This window comes from Protopterus annectens, chromosome 2.part0 (genome assembly GCF_019279795.1).
Source record: "Protopterus annectens isolate FY-2018-M chromosome 2.part0, PAN1.0, whole genome shotgun sequence".
Lineage (NCBI taxonomy): Eukaryota > Metazoa > Chordata > Ceratodontiformes > Protopteridae > Protopterus > Protopterus annectens.
This window is the reverse complement of record NC_056728.1, coordinates 257,124,503-257,151,401: the sequence shown is the minus strand read 5'-3', so window position 1 is coordinate 257,151,401 and position 26,899 is coordinate 257,124,503. Positions and strand designations below refer to the sequence as shown.

Genomic DNA, 26,899 nt, shown 5'->3' with positions numbered 1-26,899 from the left:
CCAAGTTGGCTTAGTTCTTAGTATACTTTCTGCTACTTTATTAATATAATATTCTGTACGACTGTTATTCTCATTAAGGATTTGCTTTCCAAATCCCACTCTTTCCTCGTGAATTACCTCCCTGCTTCATCGCAATCCCTTTCCACTTTAAACTGTAGTTTTCTGTTCGTGGTATGTATAAGAGCCTTCAAAATATCCCTTCGAATTAGGTCATTCTAAACCTCCTTGTTCTGTTGGAAGGATCAGTTTGTCCCACTTGACTGTTGCCATCTTCCCTTCCCAGATAAAATCCTTCAACTCTTTAGTACTAATTATTACTTCTCCACTGGTTGATAAGAGTATGCCTGATCTGTATGTAAAACTAAAAAGACCAGAAACACACTTACTGCCTGTATCTTGCTGTCCATATCCATGGACAACAGCTTCCCGTTTCTCAGTTTTTGTATCATCTTTTTTTTTTAGTCTTTTCCTAACATATCATTAGCTGCCATATAAGAATCCTTTTTAACCCATACTCCTAAGTACTTAATTTTACCATGTGTCCATGAATATAAGTATTGCTGAACCAATTCATGTGTGGGTACATAGTTTACAGCTTTAGAATTTGTTTTACTTTATTAATTTTCCATCCTGAAAAGTCCAGAGCTGTCTCAGAATGTTCCACAACACTGAGATGTCCTTTTCTATTTCTGTCAGGTACAAAATTATATCATCTGCAAATTAAGTAACTTTTCTTGAATATCATATCAGTTATATCCTTGAATTTGAGTCCCATATTTCCCTAGTGGTTGTAAATGTAATGCAAATAACAAAGGGGAAAGTGGACATCCCTGCCTGGTTCCTCTGTTCAGACACAACTTGTCAGAGAGGAACCCTCCCACTTTGATTTTGTCTCTGATCCGATGTTTGTGTTTCACTGTTGCAGTCATCACATTTGGGTTATCCCTGCCAGGGTAGCCCTCAGTCGGTTAGAATACCAGAGGCTTAGTATTTCTGCATCGGTTGCCGTTGCTCCAGGACTGACATTAGGTCGTCAGTGGTATAAAATAAGGCAGCCAACGCCATTACATCAGTGTTTCTTGCCGAGGAGCCCGAAGCAGAAGCAGTTAGCACGAGTGCTGGTCGGCCGCTACCTGAGTTTTTCATTTCCGGATTGAAGTTGAAGTCTTCTAAAGCTAAGTACTCCATTGGGGATCCTTTTTTCTTGCTCAAACTGATGTCAGAAAAAGTTAACAATTGTCTCGCCTGTGGAAAGTAAATACCACACTGAGACTTTCATTCTTACTACAACACTTGCTTAGGCCCAGACCACAATGTCCCCCGCTGTCACATTTGTGCTTTGTTCAATGCCAGAACTGTACGTCATTGGGCCCTTATTGTAGCTAGATATTTTCGCTCTTAGTCCTCGAATTCTGATATGGCTTTGGTAAGCCATCCGACAGCAGATGATCTGAAAAAATGTAAGGATAAAGACAGAGACAGACTGCACAGGTCCAAAACTGCCGCTGACGCTTTTGTTAAGCTAGTCGTCAGTTCTCCGGTCCTCAGTGAGGCGCTTTCGCACCCCATTATGCCTGCTTCTTTGGATTCGCAGGCCACTATCGAGACCATTTCAGAGTCCTGTATGCAGCGAGACTGTTCATCGACTAAGGATCCTGTGGGTTTCTCTAGCTTGGATGGGTCAGGAGCCGCTGAGCAGGCTCTGGCTTCTGAGGAAGTACTTCACAGCACCGATTCTCGACGCAGATTATGTCTTCCTTCGCGTCTACTATTCTTTCAAAAACTACCAAGTTTCTAAGGACCAGGGTACGAACCACACCCAAAAAAATGACGACCCAAGCTCAGGCACCTGCTTGCTTGTCTCAGTCTCAAATGCTTAAAATGGCAGAAGACCTTATAATGCTCATCAGGGAAGCCAGGCTACCCCTTCCAAAAGAAAGAGATTTGTCCCCAGTAGTTTTATCTGAATAGGAGTCAGATGACTCTGATACATCTGAATATGAAAATATGCAACCCCTCTCTACTTCTGATGCAGAAGAATCTATCCCTTCAGCCTCTCCACCTGAAGATTTTTCCTTTGGGGAAACCTACATACCTTAAGGGAGCATTTCCAATGGGAATGTCAGGACTACCCTCACTCAAAAAAGAGACTCGGGGAATTCTTAGATCTTCCACAGCATAGACTTCTGGCCATTCCTCCTGTCCTGGATGATGTTTTTATGGAATCCAGTTTGACTCCTGACACACCCTCCCTCCTGCTCCCAGAAAACCTGACAGGTACTATAGAGTCCATGACTCTCACAAATTTATTTTCAAAAATCCTACTTCTGACCCCGAGGTCATCTCTCAAGGACCTAAAGGAATTAAAGCAACTTCTGCTAAGAATCCCACCCCCTCAGATAGGGATTCCCGAGCATTAGACAAATGGGGTAAAAAAGGTATACACCTCTGTTACTCTTGCTATTAGAGCAGCAAATTGTCAGTTCCATATGCTGAAATATCAGCAACATACTATGGAACTCCTCAAACAAAAAATATCTTCTTTTCCTGCTTGTGCAGAAAATAAAGTTACAAGAGTTATTGCATTCTGCAAGGCTAACTAAGCACACCTTACAATGTGGTTTTGCCGCCCTTGAAGCATCTTGCAGGGCAGCAGTCACTGGTTCTGTCCTTTGAAGGCATGCTTGGCTTAAGGAACAGCCCTTGCCAGACCATGTCTAATCCAAAGTATTGGACACACCCTTGCACAAAGACAACTTATTTGGCACCAAGGCAGAGGAGGTTTTAAAAAAGATTTAACTGCAGACAGTTAAAGACTTCTTGCAGGTCCAGCCACCGAGGTTCAGTAGGCATTGCCTTTCCTTCCCACTCCAGGTCCGCTCAGCCCAAACCCCGGGGAAGGAGGCCCCCAGACAACAGCCCCAGGGAATGCAGAGATCTAGGCAATGTAGTTCCTCCTCTTCAAAACCAGGGAGTACTAAGCCACCCCCTCATGGTAAGAATGCACAGTGACTTTACACTTCCACCCCCTCCCTCTGCCCACCTGCTCTTGCCCCTAGGAGGAAAACTCTCCTTCCACACAAGCACCTGGGTCACCATTACCATCAACCGCTGGGTCCTCAACATAGTGTCTCAAGGGTACAGGTTTATTTCCACACACTACCAACCCCAAAAGGGTTCCCAGATCTTGCCCAAAACCAGTTGGCAGAGGCCAAAAAGCAAGTACTTTCCCTACTCTCTATGAGGGCAATCGAGCATGTTCCTGCAGAACAAATGGGCCAAGGTTTCTACTCCAGACTCTTTCTGGTGCCCAGAAAAGAGGGCACATCACGCCCCATCCTCAATCTATCCATTCTAAACACCTTTCTGGTGATCCCAAAATTCAAAATGCTCACTCTCCAGCAGCTTCTATCTATGCTCTTCAAGGATGCTTGGTTAGCCACCCTAGACCTAAAAGAGGCGTACTTACACATCCCAGTCAGGGAATCATGCAGGAAATACCTACGTTTCAGGGCAGGATCACTGGACTTTCAGTTCTCTGAGCTTCCCTTTGCCTTATCCACTGCTCCCAGAGTTTTCAGAAAATGTCTGGCTCCCGCCATTGCTTTTTGCAGAAAAAAATATTAAAATTTACCAATACTTAGACTGACTGCCTGATTCAGGTAGACCGTCAGGAAAAGCTGCTAAAGCACCTGACCTTTGTAAAGGACCTACTGACCTCCCTGGAGTATACTATCAATGAAAAGAAATCCAAACTAGTACCTACACAAAAAATTGTATTCTGGGAGCAAGCCTGGATACAGCATCCTAGATGGCATTCCTTACACCAGAAAAAAACAAACCTACCTGACAGCCTACTTCTCTCAACTAGCCACCAGACCCCAGTTATCTGCAAGGAAAATCCTGCAAGCTCTGGGGTTCATGGCTTCTTGCATTCTACTCATTCCATATGCCCGACTGCATATGAGGAAGCTACAGTGGTACCTAAAAAGCCTTTGGTGTCAGCACTCCCAAGACCTGGAAACTCTTATACCAATGATACCTTGTTTAAGGAAAGATTTTCTTTGATGGGCAACAGCATGTTACCACAACAAAGGACTTCCCTTCTCATAACCCCATACCACCCAGACCCTCACCACAGGCGCATCAGACTATGCCTGGGGGTACACACACGGACGGCAGGTGCATTCAGGGCCAATGGACCCCAAATCAAATACATCTGCACATCAACCAAAAAGAGATGTTAGCTGTTCAGCATGCTCTGACAGCTTTCAGACCCCTACTCTCCGCGGGGCCTCTACTGATCAAAAGAGACAACACCACTGTGATGTGGTATATAAGCAAGCAGGGAGGGACTCGCTTGTACCCTCTGTGTGGCCATGCAACTACACCTGTTAGCACAATTCCTGCCAGGCTCTCTAAACTCTCTGGCAGACAACTTAAGCAGAAATCTTCTGGACCCACACGAGTGGCAGCTAGACCAAAGAAACTTCACCCTTGTAACCCAGAAATGGAGCACCCCGAAGGTCGACCTCTTTGTGTCCCACTCCAACCATCAGCTCAGCAAATTCTGCACCAGGGAACCTCACAGCAAGGCCTGGAATGTGGATGCTCTATCCTTCCAGTGGGTCATCCTCTCGGTCTATGTATTTCCCCCTCTACCACTCATTTCAAGGGTGCTGCTCAAAGTAAGGGAGGAAAAACAGTTGACAATCCTGATAGCCCCAGACTGGCCACACCAGCACTGGTACCCACTGCTGTGCAGCCTGTCATGCCTGCCACCATGGCATCTCCCTCAGATCCCAATACTGCTGACCCAGAGGAATAGAGAATTCATGCATCCCCAATTGCAGACCCTCCATCTGGCAGCCTGGCTTATTCCCTGACCACTTCACAAGCTGCCAATCCAGGCAAACAAGTTCTAGATGTTAATACGTGAGGCCAGACGCCGTAGCACTAAAAAGTCTTATGCTGACAAGTGGAAAAGGTTTTGCACCTGGATCCAAGCTAAGGGAGCTCAAAAGGCACAGCCCTTCCTATCTCTCCTCCTGAATTACCTGGCTGACCTACACAGAGGTCTATCCTTCTTTTCTATTAAAATTCATGCCGCTGCCATCTCTGCTCATTTCAGCACAGAGCCACCTCTTTTCTCCCACCTTCCCATCAAACAGTTCCTAAGAGGGCTAATAACTTGAGGCCACCCAAAGAGCATCTACCCCAGCTTGTGACCTAAACTTTGTGTTGAAAAAGCTCACCCTGTCCCCCTTTGAATTAGCAGCTTCAGCAAAGTTAAGGTTTTTCTCTTGGAAGACAGCTTTGCTTCTGGCCATCACTTCAGTTAGAGCCCTTCATCATTTTCCATGATGACAGGGTCTCCCTCAGCACTAACCCATCCTTCATGCCAAAAGTTGTGTCTAGTGTGGCTCTCACCAAGTCCATTCATTTGCCCACCTTTTTCCCAAACCCACAAAACAAGGGGGAAAGGATTCTGCACTCCAGATGTGCACAGACTGCTCAGATTCTACCTAGACAGGACTAAATCATTTAGAAAGACTGATCAATTGTTAGTCAGCTTTGCTGCAGGAGCAGAGGGCAAAGCCATATTCAAGGAAACCATTTCCAAATGGATACCACACTGCATCCATTTCTGCTACAAGCAACTTGGGAAAACTGCCCCCAAAGGGGGTCAGGGCACATTCTGCCAGAGGAACCTCCACCTCTGCAGCTTTCCTCAGAGAGGTCCCCACCAGGGACATCCTGGAGGCTGCAACATGGACATCTGTTCATACCTTCACTAAGCATTACTACCTGCCTATTGTCTCCAAATCCAGGGCAGGCTTTCCCGCCGCAGTCTTGCAGGGTATCCTAGCCAGCTCCCAGTTTTCTTGACTGCCTCCACCCTTTTCTTTAGCTTTGGGAATCAACCCAAATGTGATGACTGCAACAGTGAAACACAAAGAACATAGTACAGTTGTGTACACTTACCATAAATGTAGATGTCTGAGTATATTCACTGTTGCAGTCCTGGTTTCCCTCCCTCCATCCCCCTTGTCTCTCTTTCAGTTTCTCTCTCTCCTTACAAGGAAGTTTTGGTATTTGCTTTGTACTGGTGGTATTCTTCCACCATAACCTAGCTCCCTCTTGGAGGCTTCTGACAGGGCAAGAAAAACTTATGTAATGGCGTTGGCTGCCTTACTTTATACCACTGACGACCTGACATCAGTCCTGATGTGACGGTAACCGATGCAGAAATACTAAGCCTCTGGTATTTGGGCCAACTGAGGGCTACCCTGGCAGGGATAACCCAAATGTAATGACTGTAACAGTGACTACACTTGAACATCTACATTTATGGTAAGTGTACACAACTGTACTTTATATGCCCTCCTAATTAACTTTATTACTGTATCAGGAAATGCAGATGCTTCCATTGCCCTGCTCATAAAAACCCCATCTTACTCTGTCAAATGCTTTTGCTGCATCAAGACCACCAACAGCAGCAATAATCTTTTCCATTCTGCTTCTCTCTGGCTCATCATTGTTCTGCTGATGTCAAATGTTTGCCTGCCCGCCACAAAACAGCATTGATCCATATCTGTCAATTTAGCAACACCTTCACCATTCTTTTAGCCATTGTAGACATAAACACTTTATAATTGTATTTTAAATTTGAAGCTGGCCTATATAAAGCTGGATCTGATGGGTCTTTACCTTCTTTAGGTACTACAGCCACCGCAGCTTTTTTCAGGATGTCAGTGCTTCTGTAATTTTTAAGTAAAACCTTCCAGATCTTTATCACGTTCTTCCCTCCTAGCTGCCAAACTTCCACTGAAAATGACATCTGTTGCTGAAGACGTTACTGTAGATTGGTTGTACATCATCACCTCCTCCAATCTTAACTGCTAATTTTTGGTCATCTCCCTCTAACCTTGACATATTTAAGTCTTCCATAAATGTTTCCATTTGTGCTTTTTCTTGAATTTCCAACTTCTCTGCATTATACAGGTTTTCATAAAATTTCTGAAATATCTGTATTACCAGTACAGCATCTCTCTTTCTTTTTCTTGTTATAGGCTTCCTAAGTTTGGCAGCAGCCCTTTCTAATTTCTGTTGCTTAAGTTGTTGTGCTAAACATTTCTGAACTGTGGAGTTGATATAAAAAACAATTGCTTAAGAGCAGTCTTGCTAAATTCATGCATGTTATCCAGGCAATCCTTTATTTTCTCTTTAGAATTCTGCAGTTGTGCTTCCCCCTTTATTTTCTCTTTAGAATTCTGCAGTTGTGCTTCCTCTTGTTCTGTGATATTCCCCATGTTTTGTAATACATTAACCATTGTCAGTACCTCTAAATAATTTGTTACTTTTAACCATCTCTTTTTCTTTTATTTCTACCATATTTTTAAACCCCACTTTCATTTTATCCCACTCACTAGCTATAACTCCTTGAGTACCTTCTATCTTCCCTAATAACTCCTGAATAATTTCCATTACTCATTCCTTAAATTCCTGTGTTTTTATCTGGTAGGTAGGGAAATGCCAGCGTCTCATCTTTACTTCATTACCCTACATTTGTATCTTGGTAATTACTGGCACTGTCAGAGTTCCTCTATCAATTAATATCAGTATTCCTGTTTTCCTTTGTCCACGATTCTGCTAAATATCCATGCCAAAATCCTTTCTTTATCAAATTCACATGCTTACTTCTTTCCATATGTGTATCCTGTAGCATTGCTATTTGCTTTCTGCATTTCTTAATATCATTAAAAATTCTTTCCTTTTTGTTTGTATCTGTGCGACCATTCATATTCCAAGATAATATGGAAAGTGCTGCCATTATGATAAGAAGTCATTATTCCCACCTATTATATACAACAGCTTTTGTAAATGTCCATCTCCAGCTTTTGTGATGCATGCACCCACTAATGTTTTACAGGTTAATCGTTTGTGCGTTTTTTCTTATTAACATTGGAACCTATGTCATATTTTACAAGACTTTTTTTTTATGAAAACTGTCAAAAAAAAACTAACTCTCGCTCCCAGGGCACCCAATAACCTGTTTACTTAATGCATACACACTAAACACACAAATCTATGTACAGCTTTAAATAATGAAGTTCAAACTTCCAAATAGGAGCAATTAGCCCAAATACACAGCTGCAAATGCAGGCCTTAACCTAAAGTTGAGGTTATCCATGCTAAGACCCATGCTATCGTTTGTGTGTCTGCTCACACTAATTGGTGTCTGTTCTTTATCTTTATTCCCCCTCCCAGATGTGAAAAACAACTTCCATGCTTTCAGAAGACATTAACTGGTAACCTTAAAGAAACCAGTTTTCTGGCTTTTCATTGCCCTGTTATCAGCTTATCTCCTTGGAAACATAATTGGAAAAAAATGTCTTCAGCTGCAGGCTTCTAAAGAGAAGCTGAAATATTTATTGCTAAAGGAAAACTTTTCATTATATTTAGTTTTATCTTTTTAACATGTTCCCACTTAAAACTTTTTAAAATTAAGCCATGGGTCTTAATCCAGCCATCCACCTATGCAAAATTAAGAGAAAACATATCTCTACATATATTATGATCTGTGTACTTTTGCACCCCCCCCCCACCTCAACAACCCAAGATTACAGCCTATTAACTTAAACATGCTTTTGTCTATTTTGCAATGTAATGCCTACATTTCTTAATATTAAAAATGATGGAAGTGGGGGGGGGGTAGGCATCTGTTTACTTTAGTATCTCTGTCACATACAGGAATAACTCAAATGCTTTAGTATAAAACATGAAATGTATATCATGAAAATATGTATACAAATACTGTTAAGATCAGAAATTATTTTGCTTAGTTATCTTTTTCCTTCCTCTTCCCTCCCCCTCTTTGTCCATCCCAACAATAATGACATGGTGAGGCAAATGCCTTTCAGTTCCCCACAAGTTTAACAAAGTCAACAAAAGTCCACTCTTTCCACTTTTTCTTATACAGTTACATTTCACAAATGTGATTGATACTTTGCAGTCCCACAATTGTTCACTAATTTCCATGTTACTGGTCTTTCTGTTCATCTCCATGTCCCAACTCCAGATTCTGGTTCAATTCCAAGGTACGTTGAATTCTTCTAGTCAACTCCTGTGTTTTTCTCTGTCTCTCAAGCATTTTCCTTTGGAACATCAGAAAGGGTTCACTGGCAAAGTGTCTGTGTGCTTTATTATCAGAAGATTGAGAAGCAGAGTCCCTTTCTGCTTCACGGCTCACTTTTTGTTGGACAAACTTTTGTATTTTCTTCTTAGCCTTTTCTACATCAAAATATGATTTTGATCCACCAGGAAAAATATTCTGAAGACAGCAGCTTTAATTTCACACCTGCCTCTCGACATTTGCTTATTGCTGGAATAAATTTGTTTTTCTCCTGCTTGGTATACAGTGAGTAATTTTCAACTAAGGCTGCTGCTCCAACTTTTAATAATTTGTCCTTTTACTACTGTTTTGTCAGGATCATTTTTTTTCTACTGGTAGGTTTGCATCTTTACTAATGCAGGTCTTGTCTGCTTTCTCATGGCCAGATTTGGTGCATACACATGCTGAGCCCCTTTCAATTAACAGTTTCTGCTGTGGAATTACCAGTCCAGTTGCTTATTTGTGCCTTCATAAAATTAATACAATTTGTTCCTTTGAGTTTCTCTGGTACATCAGAAAATCTCAAATTTTTCCTACATGCTCTGTCATCAAATTCTACCATTTTTGAAACCTATCTTCTTGAACCGTCTCATACTCAGCCAGCCTTTTCTTCATGGCAGTCTCTGATTTTTGCAGTTTTATCAGCTCATCTGAATCTCTGCTCTAGGCTTCTTCAATTTTTTCAGTCTTCTGTTACTTTAGTTGATATACTTCAGTGTTTTTTTTTTTTTTTATTTTAATTAGCTCTGAGCATATTTGGCTTATTTTTTTCCTCTCAATCACTGAAAGTCATGTTTTGCACCAAAGATGGAGCTTGAACTGCTTTTTGCTGAACAGCTGCAGGATTCTTCTCAGTCAGTGCTTTCTCTTCACCTTTTCTGGTCTATTTTCTTTCATGTTCTCTTAGTTTCTTCTTTGCTGGCATCCAGGTAGTGTACCTACTCTCCAGTGATTGAATTTAATAAAAGTGACAGAATTCCTGGCCCTTGTCTGTTTCTTTTTTCACACTGGGAAAGCTGAAGTTGTTAATCAGTGTGCAGCCATTTTGGAAAGCCATACCACCAGATTTATTGTGCCTGAATTGGAGCACTGAGACTGTCCTTTCAAAATCTCCTCCTGAGAAGACTTGAATTTATGCTAAAAACTGTGGGGATGTGATAGTGCAGTACGTTAGCAGGCTGCATGCTATTCCTAAAGTATGTAAATCAGGTATTAAGTTTCAAAAGTCATTACTGAATTCAGCAATGTTTTCATGTGACTTTGTTAGCAGCAAGGATGGTATGACCTAACTATTGGTTTTGAGAGGCATTTTAGGGTGTAGTAGAAATGTCCTAGGACTTTTTAGAATGTATTCATTTGTTTATTTATAGTGAGGTTAAAAAGTTTTATTTTAAATATTTTCTTTGCTTGCAGCCTAATGGCATCATTCCCCATGACAACTTAGTTATTGTAAGAATGAGACCTGATGAAAATGGAAGATTTGGCTTTAATGTAAAGGTAACATTTTATTTAATCTTTTCCATGGCTGAGATGCACTGAATAATTTCTGTATTTAGCTAATTGTATATATTTTTGTTTTTGGTTACAGGGTGGGTCTGATCAAAAAATGCCTGTAATTGTGTCTCGTGTAGCTCCCGGAACACCGGTAAGTTCTTTGAAGAACGCAGTATTACTTGACTTTAATAAGGATGACGTATTTAAATAACCAGCACAGACTGTTAAGTACCTCTTAAGGCAGGTGGTCGGGAGAAGAGCAACAAGTTAACTTGCATAGATTAAGCCCACTTTAAGAAGCATGCTGCAACAATGGAGCTTTCAATGGACTTGACATGTTGGTAATTTATATATACTTAAACACTTCATGCCAAAACCTGAAAGTAAACTGCAAAAACACGGCAGGCATGTACTGTAAATGAAACAAATGTGAAGTAGTGGAATTGGGCATGCATGTAACTGTTGTAGATCATATGTCGGTAATACATGAGGGACTGAATAAGCATAGAGTACTAAAGAATCGTAGGTCTTACAATTTGGTTCATAGGTGTGTACTAGGCTAATGGCCCTGGAGCCTTTACAAGCCTAGCCCATAGGATTACCCTGGCAGCGTGCCACCCAACCTTAGTTCCTAGTGCCTCTGTCGAGCAGAGCCACTGGAGTGATCCCTGGGGTGAATTTTCTATTTCCCATCCACTCAACAAGATTTCTGTTGAAGAGGGCCAGTGAGGTGCTCTGCTTGACATGTATGGGAATTCTCTTCCATGGTATGGGCAGTCTCTGGGTTATGAATCTGTCCCTCCAGCATGTTCTGATGAGGTTGAGGTCTCTGGAGCATATGGTGTGGAGGGATTGGGATTTCTTTAGATGTAGCATTTCTAACAGAGCTGGGTCAGACATGGCTTTGTAAGTCAAGCAGAGATCGCCTCTAAGTAGGTGATATGAGACAGAGAATAGTTGGAGTTTTTTGAGTCTGTCCATATAGGACAACTGTTTAAGGCCTATGATCCTCTTTGTGAGGTACTTTTGTGGCCTCTCCATTGTTGCAGGTGTCTAGTAAGATACATGCCAAATGAGGCATTGTACTCTATGATTGGCCTAACGAGGGAAGAGTAGAGGGAGACCATGATCTCTTTCTTCCTGGATGCAAAACCCTTAGTAATGAGATGTGCCACATAGAAGGACTTTTTGACCACAGTGGCAACATGGTGGTCAAAAGAGAGGTTGCTGTCAACCTGTGTTCCCAAATCTCTTATAACACCACCTGTGTTCAGTGGAGTACCATCAGTGTGGTAATTCAAGGGAACCGGGTTTTTCCCAAAGGGGATGAAGACAAATTTTTTGGCATTGAGCTTAAGGCCATGATTCTGACACCAGTCGTTGGTCTCATTGAGGCCTTTCTGTGGGATGTCAACATCACTTGGGGAGTTAATAATAGCTCCCAACTTGCAATCATCTGTGAACTTTGTCAGCCAGGTTCCTTCGTGTTGGCCTGTACTTCAGAGAAGTAGATACCAAAGGAGCGAACCCTGTGGGACTCCACTCGTGACTCGTCGGCAGACTGACTTGGAGTCAGCTACTTTTATACTGTGGGTTCTATCTGTGAGCCAGTTTGCAACCCACCTAGTGATATAGGGGTTGATGCCTAGCTTAGTAAGTTTTTCTGATTCCTGAGTGGGGAATGGTATCAAAGGCCTTGGCCAGATCAAGGTAGGCTATATGAACCACCATACCTTCAGCCACAGCTCTGGTCACTGACTCAGAGAAGTCGACCAAGTTGAGCAGGCATGATCTACCCTTCACAAAACCAAATTGTGTAGGATCCAGAGTTTAGAGATTCCCTATATTCTTGTTTATTAGGTCCATGAAGATGCATTCCATAGCTTTGCATATCAGACTCGTCAGGCTAATGAGCGATAGTTCCCACGGTCTGTAGTCGCTCTTCCTTTGTGGAGAGGGATGACTGTAGCAGTCCGCCATTTGATAGGGACAAAGCCTGAGGTGAGGCTGTGATTGAACAGGGCACACAAATGTGGTGCCAGTTCACTTTTAGTTCATGTAGAACACAGCCAGGGATACTGTCAGGTCCCATAGAAGCTGTATTCTTGGCCTTGGACAGTGCTGTTTTAACCTGTGCAGCAGTAGTACTGGGTGCCTGGCAATCTGCTGGTATTGTGATTGGTCCTTTGGTAGGGGGGGGGGGGTAAAGTTAGCACTGAATCTGTCCGGCAGTATATTTGCAATATCTGTTGGCTCGGTATAGGAGGTACCATTGTGCAACAGCTCAGAGCAAATCAAGGTATTGCCCTGAAGATTCTTTACATAACTATAGAAGGCCTTGTGGTTGCCTTTACTATCTGATGCAATTCTGTTTTCATAGCTAGCTTTAGAGGTTTTGATGAGGGATCTCAGCCTTTTGTTGAGGCTGATAAGGGAGTTTTTCCAGTCTTGGGACTTCACGTTATTCCACATCAGTTTCCTCCTCCTGTTGTAGAGTTTGTTTATGGCAGGGGACCACCAGATTGGCTTCCTTTTTTTCGAGGAGAACGTCTTAGGTCTACTGGGTATGGCGAGATCCATGCATTTGTGCACGTGTTCGTGCAGTGCATTGGTGTATGATTTGGCGGTCATGCAACTATTCTCCATTTGCATGGGTGCCGTGAAGGTAGCCACCTCTGTTTTTAGGAGCCCAAAATTAGCTTTGGAGAAGTTTTTCATGGTGATTACCTTTGTTGGGGGGTGGGAGGGATGTGGATTTCCAAGGTGATTAGCTTATGATCGGATCTAACCAGGGAGGAGTTGACAATTGGTGTAGAGCAACAGTCGCCCATGTTGTAATGACCAGGTCAAGGATGTTGCTACCTCTAGTGGGGGTAAGAACGAGCTGGTCCAGACATTGGAATTAATGAAAGCGTTGAGCAAGTGTATTGGTACATGAGTAGTTTTCCCAGTTAATGGAGGGGTAGTTGAAGTCACCCAGTATGACACTGTTAGGTTGAACCCTAATTTTCTCCAGGGTGCTTAGGAATGTGTAGTAATGTTGAAATAACCCATTGTTCATAGGTACCCCAGCGAAGTAGGTTGTATGTTATGCCCTGTCTTAAAAGCAAACTGGTAGACTACATGCCATGATGCCTGCACATCATAAAGAAGTTCTTCACTAAACAGAACAGTACTGTTTTTTGCATAGCTATAGACCTATGCAGATGGGGTATGCATGTTCACCCCACTTAATTAACATAATCAACTTCAAGATATCTTTAAGCCTGAAAGAACTGCACGCTCCTATTGTTGACTGTTTTTAGTGCAATGTCAGTATTTTTGTATAAAAGATGATATTTTGGACACATGGGCTCAAAACCACTTCAGTCATAACTTGCTGTTAGACCCGACAGTACATATAAGATTGTCTTTGGTTCATGGAGTCTGTCTCTGTAGACAAACAATTTTATCAAAATTTTCAAGCTTCCTGTGAAATTGTGTGGCCTTAAAGGTTGTTAAATTAAGTAAGGGAGTTGAGGGTTTGACCTCTCACTTCACTCAGCTGTTAATTTTATTTTTTTGCAAAAATGTTTCAGTGAAATAGTCTATTGTTGGATACTGAGTCAGTGTAAGGTACAGTAAATACATGTATACTCTATTAGCTAAACAGTAGCAGTAGAACATGCAATTAGGTACAGCCTAATAATTATTTCTGCTGAAAATCAAGTATATGATTTGGAAAAAATGTTCATATTTAAACATCTTTAGGGGTGTGTGACTGCATTTTTACACCTTGGATATGCGATTGCAGCCCTACTGTGTGAAAAGGAACACCAGTACACCTGTCTTATCTGTATGCCTTTTTTCTTTATCATGCAGTGCTGGCTTCCGGTCTTGTGCACAACAATAGCTAATTTTCCTTCTGCTACTATTCATAGTAGACAAACTCTGAATGTGACATCTCATCAGATAGGCCCTCCTGCTGTAAGGAAAAAAGACTCCATGCACTCCAGCACCCCCATTATTGACAGAGAGGAGCAGTGGTGAGCAGGGCCCATTACTCTGCATCTGACTGCGGTTGTGGTGTTAAGCCCTAATGTGTCTGATATATTCGGCTGACACCACTAGGGATTCGTATGCATTGGGCTAACGCAAGAGATAAGGCCCACCTCTGTTGTGAAAGACAGGCCTTTTCCCCTTACAAGTAAATGCAGTGGTTCATTATTTGTCTCAGCACCAGAAATCACAACCAGAGGACATTTTTTGCACGCATCCTAAATCCTCTTCCCTTAGGAGGTGTGAAGGGGCACAGCTTTTATTCCACTCTGGCCCCGTGACCACTTATATAGCACTCAGGTTATTAATCAAACCCAGATTGTCATACATTTTTTTATTTTTTTTATTTTACATTTGTTAACCAGGATGGTCCGACTGGATACATGTCCATTTTCAGCAGAGGCCCGGGGAGAAAAGCTCTTTGCAGCTTTATTCTTTATTGCTGTGGAATTGGCAGTCTCAATTGTTTTATGTTGCCCATACAGCATGGTTGCTGTTTATCTTCTTCATTTTTTTGCCAAGATTGCTTCATAGTAATGTTAGGTCTACAGTCTTGAATGACCCAGTCTGTCCACTTCAGAAGGAGGACTGACTGCTGCAGGTTGTTCCAATTTGGCATTCAGGCTCTTCCCCATAATCTCAAACCACCACCACTCCTTCACTCCTACAGTGTAGTTCACTTCAGTCTCTTCCCATATAACCTCAAACCACCAGCACCACCTCGCTCCTGCAGGGCACTTCACTGTAGTCTGTTGTCCATAACCTGACTACCAGCACCTCCTGACTCTTACAATCCACTTCACTCTCTTCCCCATAACCTCAGACCACCAGCACCCCCTCACTTCTACAGTACGCTTTACTTCAAGCTCTTCCCCATAAACTCAAACCACCGGCACTCCTACATTGCACTTTACTTCAGTCTGTTCTCCATAATCTCAGACCACCAGCACCCCTAACTCGTATAGTGCACTTTACTGCAGTCTGTTCTTCATAACCCCAGACCACCATCACCTTCTCAATCCTACAGTGTACTTCACTTGAGGCTCCTCTCAATTTCCATGCCATAATTTGCAACAGGTGATGATCTCTCAGCTGCTGTCCTGTTTAGCTTTTAACTTTGTCATTTTGGTTTATTATGTACTTGTTCTTGTTTATATTGTTTAAAACTAGTCAGAGTAGGACATTTAAAGTCTCTTTCTGCTTCTTATTTAGAGTTAGTTAATTTTCCTCCCTTCCCCACTCCCACATGTAGTCCATGTTCATAGTAGATAGAGCCTTCCTCTTCCTTTTTCTTTCTTTTTACTGGTAGATATGTTTTTTTTCCAAGTGTTTTACAGTGCAGTTTTTATGTTTTCTTTACCTTGGTGGAGATGGTGTTTCCTTTAGTGTCAGCACATGGATGTTTTACATCTATTTTTAGAGATATGTTAAGTTTTCAGTCAACCTGGTGTGCAGATACTGTTTTTTTCTGTGTTTGTATAGGACTGAGTTTCTGATGTTTGAACTCAAGCTTGGATTTTTATAAGTGTGGAGCACGTGCTCGCAAGACCAACCCACCAAAAAGGGATACACACATTCTTTGTGTTGTGTGCATGGGGGTAGATCACTTAAATGCAAACTGTGGTATTTGCAAGAATTTCAGCCTTAACAACATACAGTAGTGCAGTACTAAATTTATTCATAAGGGTCTTCTGCCCAGATAATGTAAAATGGATGAGAAAAAAAGAGGAGAGATGAAAGGAGAAGTGACGACCTGAAGAGACAAGGCAGAACTAACCAGACAGACTCCTTCACCTAAGATTTCTAGGAATGGACCCTTTTCATCCATCACAGCTCAGCCTTATGACATTGGCCAGCCTTGCCTGCTGGAGTATCTCAGTTGGAAGAATCTGCAGTCACTGAGCCTGCCCCCAAGTCTTCTCAGACAAGGAGTTGTCATGGTATCTTGAATCCTGACCATATTCAGCCATGTCAATGAGGCTGACAGGGTCTGTATGGAGCCCTTCAGTTCACTTGGATTCGGAGTGCATGTGAAAGCCTTAGTCAAGGCTATTGGCTTTGGTGACCTCTCTTCTATTTCTGTGGCACCTAGAAAAGACCATTGCTCTCCACTTATTTTGCTCTTACCGTGTGTCATGTTTTGGCACTGGGAGTATCAGAGCCGAGTATGTTTCTGTTTCGTCCGTGTCAGTACCGGTTGTCCTTCCATCACTGATGACTTCCTTGATGTTCTTCTTATTTCACTGTTGCAGTCATCACATTTGGGTTATCCCTGCCAGGGTAGCCCTCAGTCGGCCCGAATACCAGAGGCTTAGTATTTCTGCATCGGTTGCTGACGCTCCAGGACTGATGTCATGTTGTCAGTGATATAAAGTAAGGCAGCCGACGCCATTACATCAGTCTTTCTTGCCGAGGAGCCCAAAGCAGAAGCAGTTTGCACAAATGCCGGTCGGCCGTTAACTGAGTTTTCGTTTTCCAAATTGAAGTTAAAGTCTTCTAAAGCTAAGTATACCATTGGGAATTCCTTTTTTTTTTTCTCTAACCGATGTCAGAAAAAGTTAACAATTGTCTCGCCTGTGGCAGGGAAATACCACACTGAGACTTTCATTCTTACTGCAACACTTGCTTAGGCCCAGACCACGATGTCCCCCGCTGTCACTTTTGTGCTTTGTTCAATGCCAGAACTGTATGTCGTCGGGCCCTTATTGTAGCTAGATATTTTCGCTCTCAGTCCTCTAGTTCCTATATGGCTTCGGTAAGCCATCCGACAGCAGATCTTCCGAAAAAAATGTAAGGATAAAGACAGACCGCCCAGGTCCAAACCTACCGACAAAGCTTCCATTAAGCTAGTCGTCGGTTCTCCGGTCCTCAGTGAGGCACTTTCACAGCCCCTGATGCCTGCTTCTGTGGATGTGTAGGCGGCTACCAAGACCCTTTCGGAGTCCAGTATGCTGCAAGACTCTTCATCGACTAATGATCCTGAGGATGTCTCTACCTTGGATGGGTCCAGAGCCGCTGAGCAGGCACCGGCTTCCGAGGAAGTACTTCTCACTACCGATTCACGACGGACCGACTTCTTTCGTGTCTACCATTCTTTAGAAAACTACCAGGTTTCTAAGGCACAGGGTACGAACCACACCCAAGAAACTGACAACCCAATCCTCAGGCACCTGCTTCCTTGCCTCAGTCTCAAATGCTTAAAGTGGAGGAAGACCTTATAATGCTGATCAGGGGAAGCCAAGATACCCCTTCCACAAAAAGAAATTTGTCCCTAGGAGTTTTATCTGAACAGGAGTCCGATGACTCTGAGGCATCTGAATATGAAGACATGCACCCCCTCTCTGTTTATGAGGATTCATAGGTTCATAGGTTTATACTAGGCTATCTGCTCTAAGGCATTTATAAGCCTAGCCAAAATTTTTGTGGCTTACGCCACCCCTTATATGAAAAAATACTGTGCCCATTAGTTTGTTGTGCCTCTGTCCAGCAGTGACACAGAGATGATTCCCGGGGTAAACCTACGATCTCCCATCCACAGGTCTAGATTTCTCTTGAACAGTCTCAGCGAGGTGCTCTGCCTCACATGGACCGGGATTTTATTCCACAGCATAGGGAGTCTCTGAGTGATAAATCTATCCCTCCAGCACGTCCTATTTATATCCGTGCTAAGGTTTGAGTTGCTTGCTCTAGTGGTTTTGGTGGATTTGGATTTTTTGAGGTGGAGCATGTCCATTAATTCCGGGTTGGACATGGCCTTGTATGTCAGGCACATGTCACCTCTGAGCAGACGGTATGCGACTGAATAGAGCTGGAGTTTCTTCAATCTGGCAGCATATGACAGATTTTGGAGTCCCTTTATCCTTTTGGTGAGGAACTTTTGGGGTCTCTCCAATTGCTGCAGATGTCGGGTGAGATACATCCCGAATGGGGCATTGTACTCGATCATTGGTCTGATAAGTGAAGAGTACAGGGGAACAATGACCTCACTAGATCTGGATGTGAATCCCTTCATGATCAGGTGGGCAATGTAGAAGGTCTTTCTAACCACTTTAGCAACGTGAGTGTCAAAGAAAGGCCACTGTTAACCTGGGTCCCCAGGTCCCTGATAACCTCTTCTGTGCTTAGTGGATTGCCACCTATATGGTAGCTTGGGGTTACCTTGTTTTTCCCGAAGGGTATGACTATACATTTTTTGGCGTTTAACTTCAGGCCATGGCTCTGGCACCAGCTGTCTGTTTCCGTGAGTCCCTTCTGAAGGATATCCGTGTCCGATGCACTTTCCACTATGGCGCCCAATTTGCAGTCGTCTGCAAACTTTGTCAGCCAAAGTCCTCCCATGTTGGCCTGTACTTCTGAGAAGTAGATGCCAAACAATAGGGGGCCAAGGACCGAGCCCTGTGGGACACCACTTGTGACCGGCTTGGAGTCTGACACAGCGCCAGCAACTCTAACCCTGTGGGTTCTGTCCTTAAGCCAGTTTGCAACCCATCTTGTGACATATGGGTTTACATTTAAGCTGGTAAGTTTTTCTACAATACCCTAGTGGGGTATTGTGTCGAAAGCCTTTGCAAGGTCAAGGTAGGCTGTATGGACTGCCTTTCCTCATCAATGGCCTTGGTGACTGTTTCAAGAAGTCGACCAAGTTCAAAAGGCATGATCTTCCCTTGACAAAGCCAAACTGGGTCGGGTCCAATGTCTGCAAGTCCCCTATATCTTTGTTTATGAGCTCCATTATGATCCTCTCCATAGCTTTGCAGACTAGACTTGTTAAACTTATGGGGGTAATTACCAGGGTCCGTGAGGCGCCGCCTTTGTGGAGTGGGACCACAGTTGCCGTCGCCACTCCTTGGGCACGTATCCTGTGGTAAGGCTGAGATTAAACAGCTGCCTTATGTGCGGGTTTAATTCCTCATTTAGCTCGTGTAGCACACAGCCGGGGACACCATCCGGTCCCATTGATGCTGTGTTTTTAGCTTTAGAGAGAGCAGCTTTCACCTGCGCATTTGAGATGTCCGGGAGGCTACACTCGGCTGGGATAGTTATCTCTCCTTTAGGGGGGGAGAGGGGGGTGAAGTTTGCACTGAACCTGTCTGCCAGTATGTTGGCAATGTCTGTGGGTTCAGTGATTTTTGTATCATTTTGGACTAATTCTGAGCATATCTGGGAGATTCTGATGCAGAGGAATCCATTCCTTTAGCCTCTCCACCTGAGGACTTTTCCTTTGAGGAAACCCTACATTACTTTAAGGGAGCATTTCCAATGGGAATGTCAGGACTACACTCAGTCTAAAGAGAGACTCAGGGAATTTTTGATCTTCCACAGCACAGACCTCTGGCCATTCCTGTTGTCCTGGATGTTGTGGATGATGTTTTCATGGAATCTAGTTGGACTCCAGACACCCTCCCTCCCGCTCCCAGGAAACCTGACAGGTACTGTAGAGTCCCTGACTCTCAAAAATTTATTTTCAAAAATCCTACTGCTGACCCTGAGGTTATTTCTCAAGGGCCTAAAGGAATTAAAGCAACTTCTGCTAAGAATACCACCCCCTCAGATAGGGATTCCCGAGCATTAGACAGATGGGGTAAGAAAGTATACACCTCTGCTACTCCTGCTATTAGAGCACTAAATTGTCAGTTCCATATGCTAAAATTTCAACAATATAACATGGAACTCAAACAAAAAATGTCATCTTTTCCTACTTGTGCAGAAAATAGAGTCAAGTAATTAAGCACACCTTACAATGTAGTTTTGCTGTCCTAGAAGCATCTTGCAGGGCAGCAGTCACTGGGTCTGTCCTTAGAAGGCATGCTTGGCTTAAGGAACAGCCTTGCCAAAGCATGTCAAATCCAAATTAATGGACACACCCTTGCACACAGACAACTTATTTAGCACCAAGGCAGGGGAGGTCTTAAAAAAGATGGAAGAAAAAGCTAAATCTATGCAGACAGTTAAGGACTTCCTGCAGGTCCAGCCACCCAGGTTCAGTAGGCATTGCCCCTCCAAGCACTGGTCCTTTCCTGCCCCTCCAGGTCAGCTCAGCCCAGCCCAGCCCAGACCCCGGGGAAGCAGGCCCCCCAGACAGCAGCCCCAGGGAATGCAGAGATCTAAGCAATGGAGTTCCTCCTTTTCAAAACCAGGGAGAGCTAAGCCACCCCCTCATGGTAAGAACTCACAATGACTCTCCATTTCCACCCCCTCCCTCTGCCCACCTGCACTTGCCCGTAGGAGGAAAACTCTCCTTCCACGCAAGCACCTGGGCCACCATTACCAATGATCGCTGGGTCCTCAACATAGTGTCCCAGGATAGAAATTTTATTTCCACACTCTACCGACCCCAAAAGGGTTCCTAGATCTTCCTCCCAAACCAGTGGGCAGAGGCCAAAAAGTAAGTCCTTTCCCTGCTCTCTATGAGGGCAATTGAGTACGTTCTTTCAGAACAGATAGGCCAAGGTTTCTACTCCAGACTCTTCCTGGAACCCAGAAAAGAGGGCACCTGGTGCCCCATCCTCGATCTAGCCACTCTAAACACCTTTCTGGTGATACCAAAATTCAAAATGCTCACCCTCCAGCAACTACTACCTATGCTCTCCAAGGATGCTTGGTTAGCCACCCTAGACCTAAAAGAGGCCTACCTACACATCCCAGTCAGGGAATCATGCAGGAAATATCTATGTTTCAGGGCAGGAGCACTGCACTTTTTTGCACTTCCCATTGGCTTATCCACTGGTCCCAGAGTTTTCACAAAATGTCTGGCTCCCGCCATTGTTTTTTGCAGACAAAGAAATATTAAAATTTACCCATACTTAGAGGACTGCCTAATTCAAGCAGACAGGAAAAGCTGCTCAAGCACCTGGTCTTTGTAAAGGACCTACTGACCTCCCTAGGGTATACTATCAACGAAAAGAAATCCAAACTAGTACCTACCCAAAAAATTATATTCCTGGGAGCAAGCCTGGACACAGCATCCCAGATAGCATTCCTTACACCAGAAAAGCAAAATACCTGACAGCCTATTTCTCTCACCAGACACCAGTTATCTGCAAGGAAGATCCTGCAAGCTGTGGGGTTCATGCCATCTTGCATTCTACTCATTCTGTATGCCAGACTGCATATGAGGAAAGTACAATGGTACCTAAAAAGCCTTTGGTGTCAACACTCTCAAGACCTGGAAACTCTTCTACCAGTGATACCTTGTTTAAGGAAAGATTTTCTTTGGTGGGCAGCAGCATGATACCACAACAAGGGACTACCCTTCTCACAATCCCATGCCGCCTAGACCCTCACCACAGACGCATCAGACTATGCCTGGAGTGCACACCTGGATGGCAGATGCGTACAGGGCCAATGGAGCCCACATCAAGTACATCTGCACATCAACCAAAAAGAGATATTTAGCTGTCCAGCACGCACTGACAACTGTCAGACCGCCCCTCTCCCCGGGGGGCTCTACTGATCAAAATAGACGACACCACTGTGATGAGGTATATCAACAAGCAGGGAGGGACTCACTCATACCCTCTGTGCAGGCTCGCCATGACCCTTTGGCACACTGTCTCAGGCATGCAGCTGCACCTGTTAGCACAATTCCTGCCAGGCTCTCTAAACTCTCTGGCAGACAACTTAAGCAGAAATCTTCTGGCCCCACATGAGTGGCAGCAAGACCATAGAGCCTTCACCCTTGTAACCCAGAAATGGGGCACCCCGAAGGACAACCTCTTTGCTTCCCACTCCAGCCATCAACTCAGCAAGTTTTGCACTAGGGAGCCTCACTGCAAGGGCTAGAAAAAGGATGCTGTATCCTTCCAGTGGGTCAACCTCTCAGTCTATGCATTTTCCCCACTACCGCTCATTACAAGGGTACTGCTCAAAATAAGGGAGGAAAAACCGAGGACAGTCCTGATTGCCACAGACTGGCCAAGCCAGCACTGGTACCCACTGCTGCGCAGCCTGTCATCTCTGCCACCATGGCATCTCCCTCAGATCCCAACACTCCTAACCCAGAGAGAAGGAGAATTCATGCATCCCCAGTTGCAGACCCTCAATCTGGCAGCCTGGTTTATTCCCTGACCATTGCAGAAGATGCCAATCTAAGCAAAGAGGTTCTAGATGTTATACGTGAGGCCAGACGCCCTAGCACTAGAAAGTCTTATGCTGACAAATGGAAAAGGTTTTGCACCTGGATCCAGGCTACAGGAGCTCAAATGGCACAGCCCTCCCTACCTGTCATCCTGGATTACCTAGCAGACCTACTACACAGGGATCTATCATTCTCTTCTATTAAAATTCCTGCTTCTGCCATCTCTGCTCATTACAGCACAGAGCCACCCTTCTTCTCACACCCTCTCATCAAACAGTTCCTAAGTGGGGCTAACAACATAAGGCCACCCAGAAGAGCTCCTACCCCAGCTTGGGACCTAAACTTTGTGTTGGAAAAGCTCACCCTACCCCCCTTTGAACCTGCAGCTTCAGTAGAGTTAAAATTCCTCTCTTGGAAGACAGCCTTGCTTCTGGCTATCACTTCAGCTGACAGGGTCTCCCTCAGGACTAATCCATCCTTCATGCCTAAAGTGTTATCCAGTGTGGCTCTCAACCAATCCATTCATTTGCCCACCTTTTTTCCTAACCCACAAAACAAGGGGGAAATAATTCTGCACTCTCTAGATGTGCACAGACAGCTCAGATTCTATCTGGACAAGACTAAATCTTTTAGAAAAACTGGTCAAGTGCTAGTCAGTTTTGTGGCAGTGGAGAGGGCAAGGCCGTATCCAAACAATCTCCAAATGGATAGCACACTGCATCCATTTCTGCTACAAACACCGTGGGAAACTGCCCTCAAAGGGGGTCAGGACACATTCCAGCAGGGCAATCTCCACCTCTGCAGCTTTTCTCAGGGGGATCCCCACCAGGGACATCCTGGAGGCTGCAACATGGACATCTGTTCATACCTTCACCAAGCATTACCACCTGCCTGTCTTCTCCAAATCCAGGGCAGGTTTTGCCACCGCAGTCTTGCAGGGCACTTTAGCCAGCCCCCAGTCTTCTTGACTGCCTCCACCCTTTTCTTCAGCTTTGGGAATCAGCCCAAATGTGACGACTGCAACAGTGAAACATGAAGAACATAGTACAGTTGTGTACACTTACCATAAATGTAGATGTTCGAGTGTATTCCCTGTTGCAGCCCTGGTTTCCCTCCCTCCATCCCCCTTGTCTCTCGCTCTCTTTCTCTCTTCCTCTCTCCTTACAGGGGATTTTTATTATTTACTTTCTACTGGTGGTGTTCTTCCACCATAACCTAGCTCCCTATTTGGGGGCTCCTGACAGGGCAAGAAAAACTGATGTAATGGCATTGGCTGCCTGTTTTTATACCACTGACGACCTGACGTCAATCCTGGAGCGACAGCAACCGACGCAGAAATACTAAACCTCTGGTATTCGGGCTGACTGAGGGCTACCCCTGGTAGGATAACCCAAATCTGATGACTGCAACAATGAATACGCTCTAACATCTACATTTATGGTAAGTGTTACACAACTGTACTTTCCAAGCTGGGGATTACCTGTTTCAAATCTCCAGATTCCTGGGCATTTCTGTAACTCTGCCAAGTTCGAATGTATCCCCTATGCATAATTTAGGATTCATAAGGTGTCACCTCGAATTCCATAAATCAGGTAGCTTCTTTGATTCTGCACCACGTCATGTCAGTTAGGAATCCAGTGTGAGACACACTGTTACTCCTGTTCCACTGCAGCAAGATTAGTTCTGCAAGCTCATGATGCTATTCCCTTTCAGTCCCTTTCTGCTTCTATAAAATCAGTTTACAGACATCTTCTTTGCTAGTGGATCCAGTCGAACTTTCCATTTCTACACAGGTTGCCCCCCCCCAACCCCCAACCAAAGTTGTTTCAGAATTCTGTGACCAATTACTTAGAAATCTATCCACTGTGGGATTTCTAAGTAATCAGTCACAGAATTCTGAAACAACTTTGGTTAAGAAGAAACTAGGAACACCTCCTATGCGATTGAGGATCCTCGCCCTTCTATGCAGAATGGTTATGACCATTTTTGCCAACAGAGGTTTTGTCCGTAATATGAGCTCTCATTGGTTGAAGGTTTCATATATTAATGAGTAATGGAGTCCCTAAAATCTATGATCTGAAGAAGGTTTTACTGAAAGTGCTTATCGAGTGACTATTGGGACTCTCTACTTGGATTTACTTTTCTGTATTTTCGTAGCTAGTACCTTTTGTACCTATCTTTGGAAGAAACAACTGTTGTGTATTACGCTGAAAGTTTCAGTATACACGTGAAGCATTTAGGGCATTACTGAGTGGCTCACCAGTATCGAAGGGTTTGTGTGAATAGTTGTCTCAGTTTCAGGGCCTTACGCCTACTTTTTAAAAAAGTTTTACAACGTTAGAAGGTTTCAAGTAATTGTTGATTGCATCGATTTTTGGAAGCGTTCTTGGACTGTTCATGTTTTTTATTCCTTGCTATTAAAAATCTGTCACGTTTTTTTAAAAAACAAGTTTCTTTGGAGTTGTTTCTCCAGCGGGAAATTTGCAAACAGTAAATTTCATTTAGCCGTGGAGTAGCGGCTTGATTTAACTACCACCACAGACATGGAACTAGATGAAGGGGAGGTTACCCCAGAGTCTGGTCCATAAAATCCCAGCTTTGGGGAAATACTTTAAGTAATGAGACAGATGAAATCTTGTCTCACAGACCCCAATTTCCCAAGGAAAAGATCCTTTAAGAAGCTTTCCAGTCCACCCCACCCTCAGCTTAAGAAGAATCCCTCCCCATGACAGGGTAATTGACTTAGAGAGAGAGCAAGTGCATGGAGTGTACTAGATTAGGCTGAACCAATTCCCTGAAAACCAAACTAAATATTTTGGCACCCCTAAGTACATACCCTAATGGAGTAAAGGGTCCTTGTTTGACTGTCGTCATAGCAGCAGCCATAAAAAGAGATGTTCAGAAGAGCACCAATGATGATCTTCGTTTCTCACTGCTGCAGTCTTCACCATTGGGTTATCCATGCTGTGGTAGCCCTCTGTCAGCCCAAATACCAGAGTCAAGGTTTTGTGCCTCAGCTGCTGTCGCTTGCTGGGTGACGTCAGGTCGTCCGAGCTATAAAGGAGAACAGGCGATGCCATTACCTCAGTCTTTCTTGCCGTGGAGCTCATAGCAGAAGCAGTTCCGGTCGGCTGTTTCCAGATTTCAAACTTCAGCTGAAAACGACTAAAGCTGTGTACCCCGTTGGGGATTTTTCCTTTTTCTTGCACTAACAGATATCTGAAAAATTCAATAACTGTCTCGCCTGTGGAAAGCAAATACGACACCGAGACGTCCATTCTTACTGAGTCACTTGCTTAGGCCCAGATCACGACATACCCCCTTGTCAGTTCTGTGCCCTCTTTAACGCTAGAACTATTCGTCGTAGAGCTCTGTTTGTAGCCAGTTATTTTAGTCTTCCATCTGATTACTGATATGGCATCTGTCAGTCAGCAAACCATTGGATCTTCCGAAAAATCATAAAGATAAGGATAGAGACAGACCGCATAACGCTAAGCCTTCCGACGACACCAACGTTAAATGGGTCATCAGTTCTTCGGAATTCAGTGAGGTGCTTTCGCAGCCCCTGATGCCCGACTCGATTTCTTCACAGGCCTCTACTGAGACCCTTTCGGAGTCTTGTATGTCGCAGATGTCTACATCGTCTAATGAGCCTTCGGCTGTCTCGACCTCAGTTGGATCTGGAGCCGCTAAGCAGGCACCGGCTTCCGAGGATATCGCTCGCACTTGGATTTCACTTCAAGGCCTTCTCCCTCTCTTCTGACTAACACACCGACGGCACCGAGGGATACCCTTAAGGCCAGACTTAGATCCACTCCAAAGAAAACAGCAAAAAGTCTGCATTCTACTACTCCTCCCCCTCCTCAAACTAGAATGTTTATAATGGCGGTGGATCTCATCACTTTTATTTGGGGTAATCAGGCCAGGCATCCAATCAGATTTAGACTCAGAGGGATCTGACTCCTCTGTTTTTGAAGAGGAAAAATCCTCTTACTGCCTATGAAGACTCTGATGCAGAAGAATCTATTCCTTCTGCATCACGTCTGGAGGACTTTTCCTTTGGGGAAACCCTCCACACCCTCAGGGAACACTTCCAATGGGAATCAACAGATTTC

The 26,899-nt window shown here is 44.0% G+C and overlaps 1 protein-coding gene across 1 annotated transcript in view; it reads left to right on the top strand.

Annotated features, from left to right (window-relative positions):
* Positions 1–26,899, top strand: part of PTPN4 (protein tyrosine phosphatase non-receptor type 4) — a 3,248,454-nt gene that overhangs the window by 2,254,713 nt on the left and 966,842 nt on the right. The window contains exons 16-17 of the mRNA XM_044060734.1: positions 10,589–10,672; positions 10,764–10,820. Coding sequence (XP_043916669.1) covers positions 10,589–10,672; positions 10,764–10,820 — 141 coding nt within the window. The remainder of the gene's footprint in view (positions 1–10,588; positions 10,673–10,763; positions 10,821–26,899) is intronic.